We start from the raw sequence: 13933 nt of genomic DNA on the forward strand, positions 1-13933 counted from the left end.
ACCTCTTTGCAGAAGGCCATCTCCTCCTACAGACATCTTTATGTTTTACCCTTTCAGAGATATGCAGAAAATATAATTAACTTCAACTCAGGTCTGTGGGTTAGTGGCCTGATGTCCTAGTTTGTGGACTGATGTGTGCTGTGAAGGCCACAGTTTGAGATCAGCGATTAAACACCTCTACATTGTAGATAAAGAAAGGGAAAAGGCACTCTATTGCTCTCAGTGTTGCCAACAAGCCACTGTCAGAAAGATCTAGAACAAAAGGATTTCAATCCACCTGCAAAGTCCAGAATTGTGATATAGACTGTAGAACATCAACACTATTGGTATTGGCCACAATGTTTTATCTGCATGTCAGCAATGATTCAAAGACTGACATGTATATCTTATCGTAACTCTTGTCATTTTATTCGTGTGTATGTGTCACATTGTTATTTCTTTTTACATTTAGTGCCAAATAATTCATTCATCTGTTAAATCAAAACATCCAATTTGAATTAGCTCTGTTTTCAAAACATAGCTTTCTCCCAGATCAGCTGAAGTTATTCGCAATGAAAGGGATCTTTTTTCTGAATTAAACTTGTGACCAGCTGAGGGGACAGGTATAGAAAATAGGGGAGCCAGTTTATCCTTCCTTACCCAGGTACTTAACAATTTGGTATATCCCATCAGGAAATATAACAATTTGGGAACCCTCACTCAGAGACTGTAACACTTAGATTAAAGAATCCCTACAGTGTGGAAGTAGGTCATTCAGCCCATCAAGTCCAGGTTGACCCTCTGTAGGGCATCCCAACCCCCTACCCTAGCCTATACATTCCTGCACACCATGGGCAATTTAGCATGACCAATCCACCTAACTAGCACATCTTTGGATTGTGGGAGGAAACCCACACAGGCACGGGGGGAAATTGCAAACTCCACACAAACAGTCACCCGAAGGTGGAATTGAACCTAGGTCCCTGGCACTGGGAGGCAGCAGTGCTGACCACTGAGCTACCATACCACCATGATAGCAAAAAGAGAGATCGAGAGTGATAAAATCTGTGGTTTGCAAAACTATTATTGGAGGTAGTGGTGAAGTGAGTGTTTGTGGTTGTTTGCATGAATGCTGGTTTCTGATCCTAAGTTTTTCTGCAACAATCTCTAAGTGGAAAAGAAGGTAAAACTTCATTTTTTTGGAAAAGGGTTTTGTGACATTGGGTTCCTGGCTATGACATAGGCTTCTGGGAAATTCAATTATAACCGAGTTTGCTAAAGAAACAATCTGATTGAAGGCTTATAGAAAATACAAAGGTCTCAGAGATCAGATTTCAGCAGGAGTAACACAGACAAGCTGAGGACTGGATATGTAAAAGAAAGGAAACCTCAAGCAAAAGGAAAATACTGTGGATACTGGAAATTGGAACTAAGAACAAAAAGTGTTGGAGAAACTGACAACACCTGTGAAGAGAGAAACAGAGCTGTTGTTTGAAGTTCTGTATGACTCTTCTTCCAAAATCTGAAGCCTGAATTTAGTATCAGTGATTGTGAAGTTAAGTGCATTAACTATTCCTTTATTTTATATTAAGGTGCCACATCGTGTACCAGAGTTTTACAGAGTAATCAAGTGGTGACTCTGGGGAATTCACTTCCAAAGACTGTTATTAGCTGAGCCAAGGATGTTGTGCAGAGCTAAGTGTCCTTTCGGTCATGACTGTATCTGTGGAAGTCAGATGGAGTAAAATTACTGATGGAGACGACGGGACGACTAGGACTCACATTAAGAAAAGGAGGTGAAATCAACATGAGGAACATTTGAAGGTCATTGTGGCTGAACATGTTGCATATACGTTAAGGAGATTGTCAGTATATCTGTAAGTTTGACTTTTGTTGTTTCAGCTGTTTAAGTGCAATTTAGTTTTCATTGAATAAATTTCTGTCAATTAATATTTACTATATATTGATTTTGATTTGACTTTTAAATATTATAACATGTAAAATTCCATCTAATAATTTCTTCTCTTTGGTTTGGTTCTTTTGGGTCAAGCAGTCTTCATGAGGATAAAATGAAAAGGAAGATGAAGCAAAAAACACAAATGAATGACAGCTGTCAAGTTTTTAAACAATTGAGAACCCTTGCTGAAAGTAGTGAGTTCAGAGGGGAAGGAGAAAGGGAATATATGGGGGACAGAAAAAGAGTATGGGAAGAGACTGGCAGGAAACACAAAGGGAATCTAGAATTCTTCTAAGGCATAGGAATAGCAAGAGTGAAGTAACAGTAAGGGTACTGTCAATTATGGACGAAAAAGCAGATCAACACATTAAAGAAGGAAATATGGCTGAGGGAATAAATGAGCTATTTGCAACTGTCTTCACTGTGGAAGAAAATGCTACCAAAGCCATGGTTGAGGAGAAGATAGTCAAAGATGTAGGTGGGCTAACAATAGATAAATTGGAGATAGTAGAAAGGCCGCTTGTGCCTGAAGTTGATAAGTCACCAAGACCAGATAGGATGTATCCCAGAATCCTGACCCACATTCAGGTGGAAATTACAGAGGAACCAGTCAGATTCTACCTCAAATACAGGAGCAGTTCCAGAGGACTGGGGAATTGCAAATGTTAGTTCATTCTAGTTCAAAAAGAATGCAAGGCTGAGGCCAGCAACTATAGGCTGGTCAGGGTAACCTCAATAAGATTTTATAAATATTGGACATTATTTTACTGGCTCAATGAGACTAGCTCGGAAACAGGTGGGTCGATGAAATTCATGGAGCTTTCTTGGGATGGCTGATAATGCAGTCACAGTGTGGCAAATTTCTTCAGTGGTTTTGTCTGAACAGTTGCCCACAGGAAGAAGCCTATTGGCCAATTTAACGAATTAATACTGCCTACATTTTACCAGGCGATGAGTGCTAGCCCTCCCACCTCATGTACAGCCACCAGCGGCATGCAGGAAGCCTCCCAGTGGTTTCCTGAGGGAATGGAGCAAATATCAATTCCATAACCCCAATGCCGCTAGTAGAGGAGTTTCCCCACCGATCTGTGGGGACTACCACATTCAACCACCAACTTAACTTACCTTCTTGTGAACAACTCTATGTTGAGCTGCCTTCGTGTTCTCCGGCTTGTCTTAATAGCAATCGCCCGTCTCCTGCTATTGTTGAGGTTCCAGAGTTAGAAGTCCCTGGTTGGATAGGCAGAATTGAATGGCAGGCTTATCAACAGCCAATTAGGAGGCTGCCTTCAGCAAAATTTACAATGCAGTCATGCTGTTCGCCATCTAACTCCATGATTTGCTTATGATCCTGACATCACGAATACCCCACCCACTTTGATTAAAGTGTACTCAATAATTCAGGACAAAATTAGCCATCACTTGGACACATATAAATTAATTAAGGAAAGCCAGCAGGGATTCAACTGAATTATTAGATGAGGCACCTGACAGGGTTGATGAAGGTATTGTGGTAGACGGTGGTGGGTGTGGACTTCCAAAAGGAGTTTGGTTATATGTTACAGGATACACTTGTCAGTAATGTTGAAGCCACAGAGTAAGAAGGAAAATGGCAAACTGGATATGAAGTTGACTGAGCGACCAGAAAACTGAAAGAATTGCTGAAAGTTCTTTTTCAGACTGAAAAGGGCTACACAGTCAAATTTCCCAACCATCATTACTAGAACAATATTTTTCTTATTTTATAACAGTGACTTAGATATGGGGTACAGGGTCATTCATGCAAAAAGCTTTAATGATGAAGCAAAGCAGTAGCAGGGAAAGGAAGTCAGAGAAGTAAATTCTGCAATCCATATTCTAGTGCCTCATGGACATCCATGTGCTCAAAGATCTGAAGTCTCAAGGCAGAAACCCACAACCACGAGTAGATGCATCCTCAAATCCAAGATGTGGAACAGAAATGCATGTGGGTATATTGGAAAAATTACTGAAGCCAGTTAAGAAAGTGATTATAGAAAGACGAAATACAAAAGCAAGGAAGTGATGACAAATCTTTATAAAACACTGGTTTAGCTGCAACTAGAGTATTTTCCCCAGTTGTGGGCACTGTACTTTAGGAATATTATGAAAGCTTTAAAGAGGAAACAGAAAAGATTTAGAAGAATTGCTCCCAGAAAGTCACTACAATTATGTGGATAGGCTGGAGAAGCTGTAGTTCTTCTCGTTAGAGAAGAGGATGTTGAGAGGAGCTTTGAGGAATGTTTTCAAAATCTAGAGAGATTAGACTAAGAGAAACTGTTTCCTCTGATGAAGAGTAAGAATTCAGAGGATATTGTTTTAAAATGATTCACTAAAGAACCAAGAACAAACTTCCTTAAACTTTGAAGACTTTGAACCCAAAATGAATCAAACTCAGGATTAATCATTATCACTTCAAACATCCCAATTCAGACTACAAACATTAAAGAAAAATCATTCAATACATTTGTGACTTTTGTTTCTGGCTTAAAAATCTCCACAAATCTCCAATCAGCATGTCCTGGAATTATATTTCTGGCCAGTAACAATGAATGCAAGGCTCATTCCTTGAAAATTTTACTTCATTTATTACCCTTCCCCCAAATTGTATTACTTGTCATATTTTCTTTAATGTTCTGAAATATACAAGGTTAATTCCCAAGAATAATCGTATCTTCAGCCTGATAATTTTACTTCAAATAAATGATTTTTGAAACTTCTGTGGACTAAAACTGAAAAATACTGCTTTAAACCACAGAGAAAGTGTAAGGAGATAGCTGCCATTTTAAAAGCGATAGTAGGACCTGCCGATACTGGAGAATCTGAGACAACAAGGTGTAGAGCTGGATGAACACAGCAGGCCAAGCAGCATCAGAGGAACAGGAAGGCTGACGTTTCAGGTCTAGACCCTTCTTCAGAAAAATCTTTTTTCTGAAGACGGATCTAGACCCGAAACATCAGCTCTCCTGCTCCTCTAATGCTGCTTGGCCTGCTGTGTTCATCCAGTTCTACACCTTGTTGCCATTTTAAAAATCATGTTTACTGAAGCCCACTGAAAGCTGTATCTAATGTTTCCTTTTCCTGGAAAAATGAAAGCAGAATTAGACACCACAGAACCAACAGGTTCTGAACTGAAGGAAAACTGCTTGACAACAGCTTTCAGATTGGCTCCTGACAAGCTGACCATACCTTGAGTAAATCCAGTGCAACAGAAAACCATTGAGTTGCAAAGTATTAAACAATCACTTGCTGTGCCTCCATCTCTTATGTGGAAATACCAGAAATCCTGCAGTAATGGCTAGCTGTCTTCCACTCAGCTTTCTCTGCAAATCATCTACTGAAAGAGAAAGAAACCACATTCAATGGCAGGATGAATTCAGTGAATGAAAGAGAGCATCAGCATGCGAACAATCTCATCTTATTGACAAGGAATTGAAAGGAGGAGAAAGAAAGCAACTCAGCCAATCCTACGATCCAGACTGGTGCTATCAAACTAATTCCCTAATTTGTTTAAATAACAACATGTCCATCCTGGGCTTCCTGCAGTGCCACAATGACGCCACCCGAAGGGTTGCAGGAACAGCATCTCATGTTTCGCTTGGGAACCCTGCAGCCCAAGGGTATCAATGTGGACTTCACAAGCTTCAAAATCTCCCCTCCCCTGACCACATCCCAAAACCAGCCCAGCTCGTCCCCGCCTCCCTAAGCATTCCTCCCGCCTCAAGCCCCACCCCCATCTCCTACCCACTAGCCTCATCCTGCCTCCTTGACCTGTCCGCCCTCCCTGGACCGACCTATCCCCTCCCTAACTCCCCACCTACATTCACCTTTACTGGCTCCAACCCCGCCTCTTTGACCTGTCTGTCTCCTCTCCACCTATCCTCTCCTTTATCCATCTCCAATAAGCCTCATCACATTTGTCAGCACAGTCAAGTGCACCTCACCAGTGCATCTGGAGAAAGAAGCAGTCAATTCTTGTTCAGGCAACCTACTTCCTTTGCTATCTGAGTCGTAATTGCAACGTTTTCTTCATTTAACCTCAGTCTGCTTTAACTGACATATTTTAAAATAATATGCACATAATATCACAAATGCCTCTTACTCCTTCCCCTGGAACCATTTGTCCCACTACTGTTCATGTTTGACTGGAGCATATGACAGATCCCAGCCTGCCTTAGATAGTTTGCTTAGGATCTTGCTATTTCAATCCTCCAAGAACTTGATCATTGATCCTTTGGGTCTTCAAGCCTATGTTTCTGTCTGCTCTGGCTGAGGTTACATTTATTCATAGAGCCATAGAAGAGTCATAGAATCCCTACAGTGTGGAAACAGGCCCTTCGGCCCAACAAGTCCACACCAACATTCAGAGCATCCCACCCAGATCCATCCCCCTATAACCCACCTAATCTACATATCCGTGAACTCTATAGGCAATTTAGCACAGCCAATCCACCTAGCCTGCACATCTTTGGACTGTGGCAGGAAACCAGAGCACCTGGAGGAAAGCCACACAGACACGGGGAGAATGTGCAAACTCCACACAGACAGTCGCCCGAGGGTGGAATCAAACCCGGGTCACTGGTGCTGTGAGGCAGCAGTGCTAACCACTGAGCCACTGTGCCACCAATGTTTGATGGTTCCCATGTTTTATCCCAACAAGCTAGAAAATGATCCTTCCTGTTTTACCCTCCCAGTTCTTCCTCCAGATAATGTTCTTCCTCATTTTATCCCAGTGGGCCGGGAGATAGTCCATTCTGTTTTACCTTACAGGTTATCTCCCTAGGAAATAGTCATCCACATTTTACCCCATGGCTATTTGTCAATTTGCTTCAGTTCACCCTGAGAAATTCTAGCAGTACTTTCTTAGTTACCCAAGGAACTGAGCTGCAATCATGGCACCACATCATCTTGAATTACTGCACAAACAGACCCATCCTCTGGTTCAGATCTTCGAATTGGCTTATCAGCCCCAGTTTTGAATGCTGACCTCCCTCTCTAATGGATGGTAAAATAAATGTATCAATCATTCCTTTGATGTCAATGTTTGATCTAGTGTCACTAACCAATATTATTACCAATACCACTAAAAACCTGTTTGCAGCAAAAAATCAGATACATTGAGTTTGGGTTCAACAATGACAAACTTTATTTTACAAGTAAATGGTTGGAGGTACATTTGTAAAAATCTAGCCAGGTACCTGTCAATACAAAGTGAGCATGAAAATATTTTGTCTTAATTCTCACATTTCATTACAATATTTTTACATAAAGTTGTGACCATCTAAGCACTTACATTGAATAGCCTTATAAATAAAGAAAGCAATTCACACTCTGAAGGTATCCCTTTTCATGTTCTCATTAGTCCCATGACATTTGTTATCACTGCAAGTCTAATAATGTCTACTTATTTCCTTATCACCTTGAGATTGTTGATTCAAGCTGTGAAGGTTGTTTAGTTTTGCAAACGTACATTCTTAGCTAGGTTCCCATAAAATTGGCTACGTATTCCATCATGCCAAGTGTATTGGCTACATTTCCCATCATGCATAGAAAAGAGACTCACACCTAATTCTCTACATTTAAATAGTAATCTAACAATGGAGTCATTGTTCACTTTGACCTCCTCTTGACATTCAAAGCATGACCATTGCTAAACTCCTTATCTTCAACATCATGGAGGCAATTATTGATCTGCCAGGAATAGAGACTACAAAAGTAGCTGAGAGGTTGGATATCTTATTGCAAGTGGCTCACTCCTGATTCCCCAAAGCTTCCCATCTTTTCTGAAGCATAAGTAGGCATAGTAATGGAATATTTTACACTTGCCTATATGAGTTTAATTCGAATGAACTCAAGAAACACATGACTGTCAGGACAAATCAGCCCATTCGATGAGCACCTTAGCTACCTCCTTAGGTATTCACCTGCTGCATCTCTGGCAATAGTGTGTAGCATTTGCAAAATGCATGAAAACAACTCACCAAGGAACCTTGAACACATTTAAAAAAAAACACTCTGCTTCTAGAGGATTATGGAGCAGATGCATAGGATCATCACTTGCAAATTCCCCTCAAAGTTACACCATACTGATTTGGAAATAATATTGCTGTTCATTGTCATTAGATCAAAATATTGCAACTTCAATCAAAACACTGTGGGATTATTTACATTACATAGAGTGGAACGGTTCATAAGTGTGGCTCACTATTACATGATCAAGGGCAATTAGTATTTGGCAATAAATGCTGGTAATACCCAGTATACATAAATTGTCTAGAACAAAGGGATTTAATCTGAAAAGAAAGTAGCCCCTTAGGAAGAATTTCTTCACTTAGACAGTGTTGAATCTTTTGAATTCTCTATCCCGAAGAGTTGTGGAGGTTCAGTCATTAAATATATTTAAGTCAGAGATTGATGGATTTCTAGATATTAAGATTATCAAGAGATATGTGGAATGTGCAGGAAAATTACATTGAGGTAGAAGATTAGCCACAATCTACTTGACTGACAGAGTAAGCCTGATGGGCCAAATGCCTGACCTCTGTTCCTATTTCATATGTTCCATGAACAAATCAAAATGCTTTTTTTTCCCAGCCAAATTCTTCCTAAAGCACACTTTTCCAACACTTACACTTTGTAAAATACTTGTATGATTTCATGTTATCTTAAAGAACTTGCAACTTGTTGATGCCAATAACATGTTTCCCAATGTAGTTTTAACCTAGAATCAATGCATTATAATGACAGTACTGCACTAATAATCATGCAAAAATGCTTCATAATGATTGTTCAATAGCAGTAACCACCAATGCATGCAAATCTAGCAAATATATTTGACATGTTTTGACCAAAGCTTCTTTAATTAGTTACTTTTGAGTGACCATTTACATTTACATTAAATATCAAAGTATAGCTACCACAATTCAAATGTTAGATGTAAGCAACTGATCTATTTTAACCAGTCATAAAATAACATTCATGTGACGCTATTTTTCCTACAAAATATCCATGTATCAATCTTTATTACTTTATTGGTCTAATTATTAACAATCTGTCCCTTAAACCTTGTGTTGTTTTGAAAATGCGGTGAAAAAGATACTCATTAGTTGTTAAATCACTACGCTAGTTCCAGCAGGAGGAGCAAAATATATATTTTAAAGATTGCAAGCTGCAGTGTTTTGAAATTAAATGTCTAAGGTCTGCCATCTGCATTTTTTCAAGAAAATTTGTTTTTTTAATTTTCATAGCTGAACTATACTTAGAGCATTCCTAGGAAATAAAACTTTCAGATAAACATTTATAAATCCTAAATGTGCATATTTGAGCGTTAAGCTGGTTCCATACTTACTATAATCATTGCAATGCACCAACAGGAAACATGAAATAAATTGCTGTACCAACTGTCTTTTATTTTAAATTTTATTTTATATTAATATATTGGCTTACATTTAGCTTATGGATCTCCATTAAGTATTAGAAAGATTTGAGATTATCCATCTGGACGTCTAAACCACTTTTCTGCTAAATTCTAATACCACACATTCCCAAAATTGACTTTCTTATGTAATTGCCATGGTAGCTTGAGAAAATAGGAAGATTTTGTTCCATAAGAGGATTCCTATTCAGCTTCTATAATCATGAGAGAAGGGAGGAAGTAAATGAATATCCATAAATCAATTAAGAAAATCAGAAAGCGGGTAAATAGGGGATGCCGGTTCATCACGTCTGTTTCATTTCACGTTCAGCTCAAGTTATTTTAAGTTGAATAATCCCTCTGTTAAATTGGAGGTGAAATGAATCATACAGAAATGCAAAAGTATTCTTAGGCCAATAATGTAACAATGAAACTTCAAATTGTTTGATCCTATCCAATCTCGTCACAGTCTGTCACTGCCTCCTGCATCTCCTTTTCTCTTTACTCTCAATCATGCTTCCTTTATTCCCCTCTTCCTCTGTCACAACTGCTTCTTTACGGGAATCATTTTAACTTTTGAGGAGCTGACGCATGCAGCACCCACTCAGGCAGAAAGGAGGTCAGGTCTTATTTAAATAGAATTTGACATGCTGACTCATATGATGCGCTGGTGGAGCTCATTGGATTCAGACAGGAACAGGATAAAGCTACACTGATGTCAAGGGCTCCACCTGAGACAGAATTGTCCCAGTGCCTTAATAGGCAGAGAAAACTAGGAAGGTGACAAAGGCTTTAAACGGATGGGATGGATGGTGGTGGGGCACCTACCTACAAGCAATTGAAACAAGTCTAAATATTAACAAAACAGGAGAGTAAAATATAGAACAGATTTAGTTAAAGAGGGACAGACATGGCCAAGGATTAATACATTTATAGAACAGGATTGCATAAATATTGTTAAAAATAAAGTTACAGGAACTGTTACTAATACTGCATGTAAGCAGGCATACTTCCAAGAAAACAAATCTTGTTGACATTAGACAACACAGTGTGGAGCTGAGGGAACACAGCAGGCCAGGCAGCATCAGAGGAGGAAGAAAGTTGACATTTTGGATTGGTTTTTTTGAAGAAGGGTCCTGACCCAAAACGTCAATTTTCCTGCTCCTCTGATGCTGCCTGGCCTGCAGAGTTCCTCCAGCTCCACACTGCGTTGTCTCTGACTCCAGCATCAGCAGTTCTTGCTATCTCTTGTAGACATTAGTTAACATTGCTAGAGCAAAAACCAGGAAGGCAATTAAATATTGCATGGTATGACAGCTTTAGGAACAGCAAGGGAAAAGAGAAAGTAGTGTATTTGCACTTATTAGAGACAACATAATAGCACTAGGACAAAGTGACACAGCTTTCAGTAAGATAGCAATAGAACCCTTTTAGACAAAAATAAAAATAATAAAAGATCAGACACATCAATAGGGATAATTTATGGATTATTGTACAAGGCATTTGGCCTGAAAGAGATAACTTTGCACCTTTTGTACAGCTCCATCCACTAAATTATATATGACTGTCTCTGGGAATTCTGATTGTTGTAGTTGTTGTCTTTTGCTAATCTTACATCTTACAGTCACATAACTTAGGTTAGCCTGGCATCACTTAGGCGGGACCAAGGTCTCTTACAAAGTGTAATGTAGATCAACCAGTCTTAGTCTAATATAACGTGTTATTTTATTTGGTATTATATAACTTATTTTTATTACTTGATATCTGTCTCTTTTTTCGAAGACTTATTTGTAGTTAATCCTTTACAACCTGAAACTATTAAGCTCGTTTACAAGTTGTATAAACAGAATTGGTGGCGGCATTTCTGAGACCATATTCTGACAATGGCTTCTTCAGAAATGAGGAACCTTGTACTTCCGTTTGGACAATCATGCCCCCTTACACAGCAGTCAGCTTCCATATTCGGAAATGTAAAGGCCCTGACAGCCACTTTGACAGTTGCTGTCAAACTGCAGGAATGTAAGTTATGTGTGATGTTAGGGTGCTAGATGGCTTGGTGGAGTGGGGACAGTGCCAGATAGGTTGGGTGGCAGATGGGTAGAATGTCAGGGTGCCAAGTAAGTAGGGTGCTAGCTGAGTAGGCTACCTGCTGGGTAGGGATATGGTGACAGGTGTAGTCTGCCACAAGTGGGAGAGTAGGAATGTAGGTTGCAGGGTAATCAGGGTGTCAGATGAGTAGAGGCTGCAGTGCCAGGTAGGAATAGAGTGTCAGAATGCCAGGGAAATAGAGTACCGGTTAGTAAGGATGCCAGCTGGTTAGGAGTAGATGCAGGAGAAGGGTGCCAAATGAGTAGGGGTAGGGTCCCAGTTTGATAGGTTGCAAGCTTAATAGGATATTGGATGCCAGGTGGGTAGGATGGCCATGTGAATGGAGTTGGGTGGCAAGTGGGTAAGGTGGCAAGGAGGCCAGGTAAGTGATGCAGTGTTCACGGTACGTCAGAGTGAGTGAGAGAAATCAGATCTAATGGTGGGGTGAGGTGGATGGCAGACTTGAAGAGCTTGGGTATGGTTGTAGTGGGGTTGGGGGGGAGTGTAGTGGGAGTAGGGTAAGGAGGAGGGTGAGGTGATGTTGACTCAGGTTCAATGAGGTAGTGGGGGATCAGGTCAAGTTGGGTCTGGTGGTGGTGGGTGGATTGTGGAGGGTCCAAACTGGTCTGGTTCGATTGGGGGGGGGGTGTGTGCAGAGCTTTGGGTCTGGCAGGTGGGAAGAGGGGTTTCTGTGCAGAGCAGGAGAATGGGGAGCGTGTTGTGTGGCAGAGAAAGGGTATCAGGTGGGCTCAAGTGTTTGTGTTAGTGTGGCTGGGTCGGAGTGTGGGAAAGGGTTTCGGGATCCAGAGGATTGGTGCCAAGTCAGGGTCTATGACGGGATTCAGGCATTGTGTAGTTGAGAGTGTGAGAGTTAAATATGGGATCCGTTAATTATTTACTCAGAAGTTAGACTATGTATTTAATGTATTTAATTTTGTTATTTTACTTAATTTCATCAGAGCCCTCCAAGTTCTGCAATTTAACTGGAGACTTTTGGATGATTCTAGTCCTAAAGAAATTGTCCAGTAAATCTTCAATTTCCCAGGCACTTCCTTTGGAGTGTGTTATGATTGGAAATCCTCAGAATCCCTATGTGAAACTCCTTTCTACACTAGACTGACGACTGTTGGCCTTTGGCAAATCTGGGCCATATTGCCTTAGAGGGAATGTGACAATGGTTCACCAGACTTGTTCCCAGAGGAGAGATTGGTTAAGCTGGGCCTGTTTTCTCCAGAGTTTCAAAGAATTCATGAAGTCCTACAAAATGCTTAAAAAGATAGGCAGGGTAGGTGCAGATAAGTTGTTCTAGACTTGCCTGGCCGAGGAGTCTAGAACCAGCAGGCACAACTTGAAAATAAAGAGAATGCTACTTAGGTCTGACATGAGAATTTTTTTCTCCCCAGGGATTCTGAATCTTTAGAATTCTCTACCACAAAGGGCTGTGGAAGCTCTGTTTTATGTTCAAGGTCGAGATTGCTAGACTTTTGATTACTAATGGCATACAGAATTATGAGAATGGGGTATGTAAAAACATTGAAGTGTTTGATCAGCCAGGATTGTGTTGAATAGTGGGACAGATTCAATGGACTGAATAGCCTGTTCCTGTTCCTATGTAATAGTAGCATCATCAGCAGAAGCTAGTGAGTCTGGACTGGAAAAACTAACAGTAAACAGCCTTTCTTCAGATGTTTCACGCAGCCTAAACCAGGAATTAGTGCCCGTAAAAGCTAGTGAGGACCAGAAATGTCTTACTACATCTACATGGAGATAAATCCAAGTCATGAACTTGGACAGAAGTGGCCAATATCAGGCTCCAGCTGTATGGAATGACCTTTATACATTGTCTGAAAGTTATGAATATGGAACTTTACAACTTGAATTAGATAAGAGAAGAAATTGTCTTTACAATTTATGATTCATGTCTTTTACAATTGATGGAAGATCTCAAGCTAGAAAAAATAATCTGACTGTGTTAGAATGGGAGGTTCAGAACAAAAAGTTAGCCTAATTGTAACCATATAGCGTAGGATCAAGCAAAACTCCTCAATATTTAAAAGAAGATAGCAAGAACTGCAGATGCTGGAATCAGAGACAACACAGCGTGGAGCTGGAGGAACACAGCAGGCCAGGCAGTATCAGAGGAGCAGGAAAGTTGACGTTTTGGGTTGGGACCCTTCCAAAGAAGCTGCCTGCCCTACTGTGTTCATCCAGCTCCACACTGTGTTGTCTCAATAAAAAATACTGGTCAAAATCCTGGACTTTTCAAAACTTTTAAAAAGAGAAATGAAAGCTGAAACGAGTCTGCGGGAAATACACAACCAGCAAGGTCTGGGAATACAGTTGCTGTCTGGGACTATTGTTCAGCCTACAATCCCAATTTACACCTCCTCTCTAAAAGAACCATCAACCGAAACCAACAGACCCTAGCCTGAGATAGTAGGAACTGCAGATGCTGGAGAATCTGAGATAACAAGGTG

General features: G+C 40.3%; 1 protein-coding gene across 1 annotated transcript in view; it reads left to right on the plus strand.

Annotated features, from left to right (window-relative positions):
• Positions 1-2278: 2278 nt before the first annotated feature.
• The window catches only part of LOC109929705 (protocadherin Fat 4), a 381732-nt gene continuing 370077 nt past the window's right edge, over positions 2279-13933 (plus strand). The window contains exon 1 of the mRNA XM_048609430.1: positions 2279-2410. Coding sequence (XP_048465387.1) covers positions 2279-2410 — 132 coding nt within the window. The remainder of the gene's footprint in view (positions 2411-13933) is intronic.

This window comes from Rhincodon typus, chromosome 1 (genome assembly GCF_021869965.1).
Source record: "Rhincodon typus isolate 14 chromosome 1, sRhiTyp1.1, whole genome shotgun sequence".
NCBI lineage: Eukaryota > Metazoa > Chordata > Chondrichthyes > Orectolobiformes > Rhincodontidae > Rhincodon > Rhincodon typus.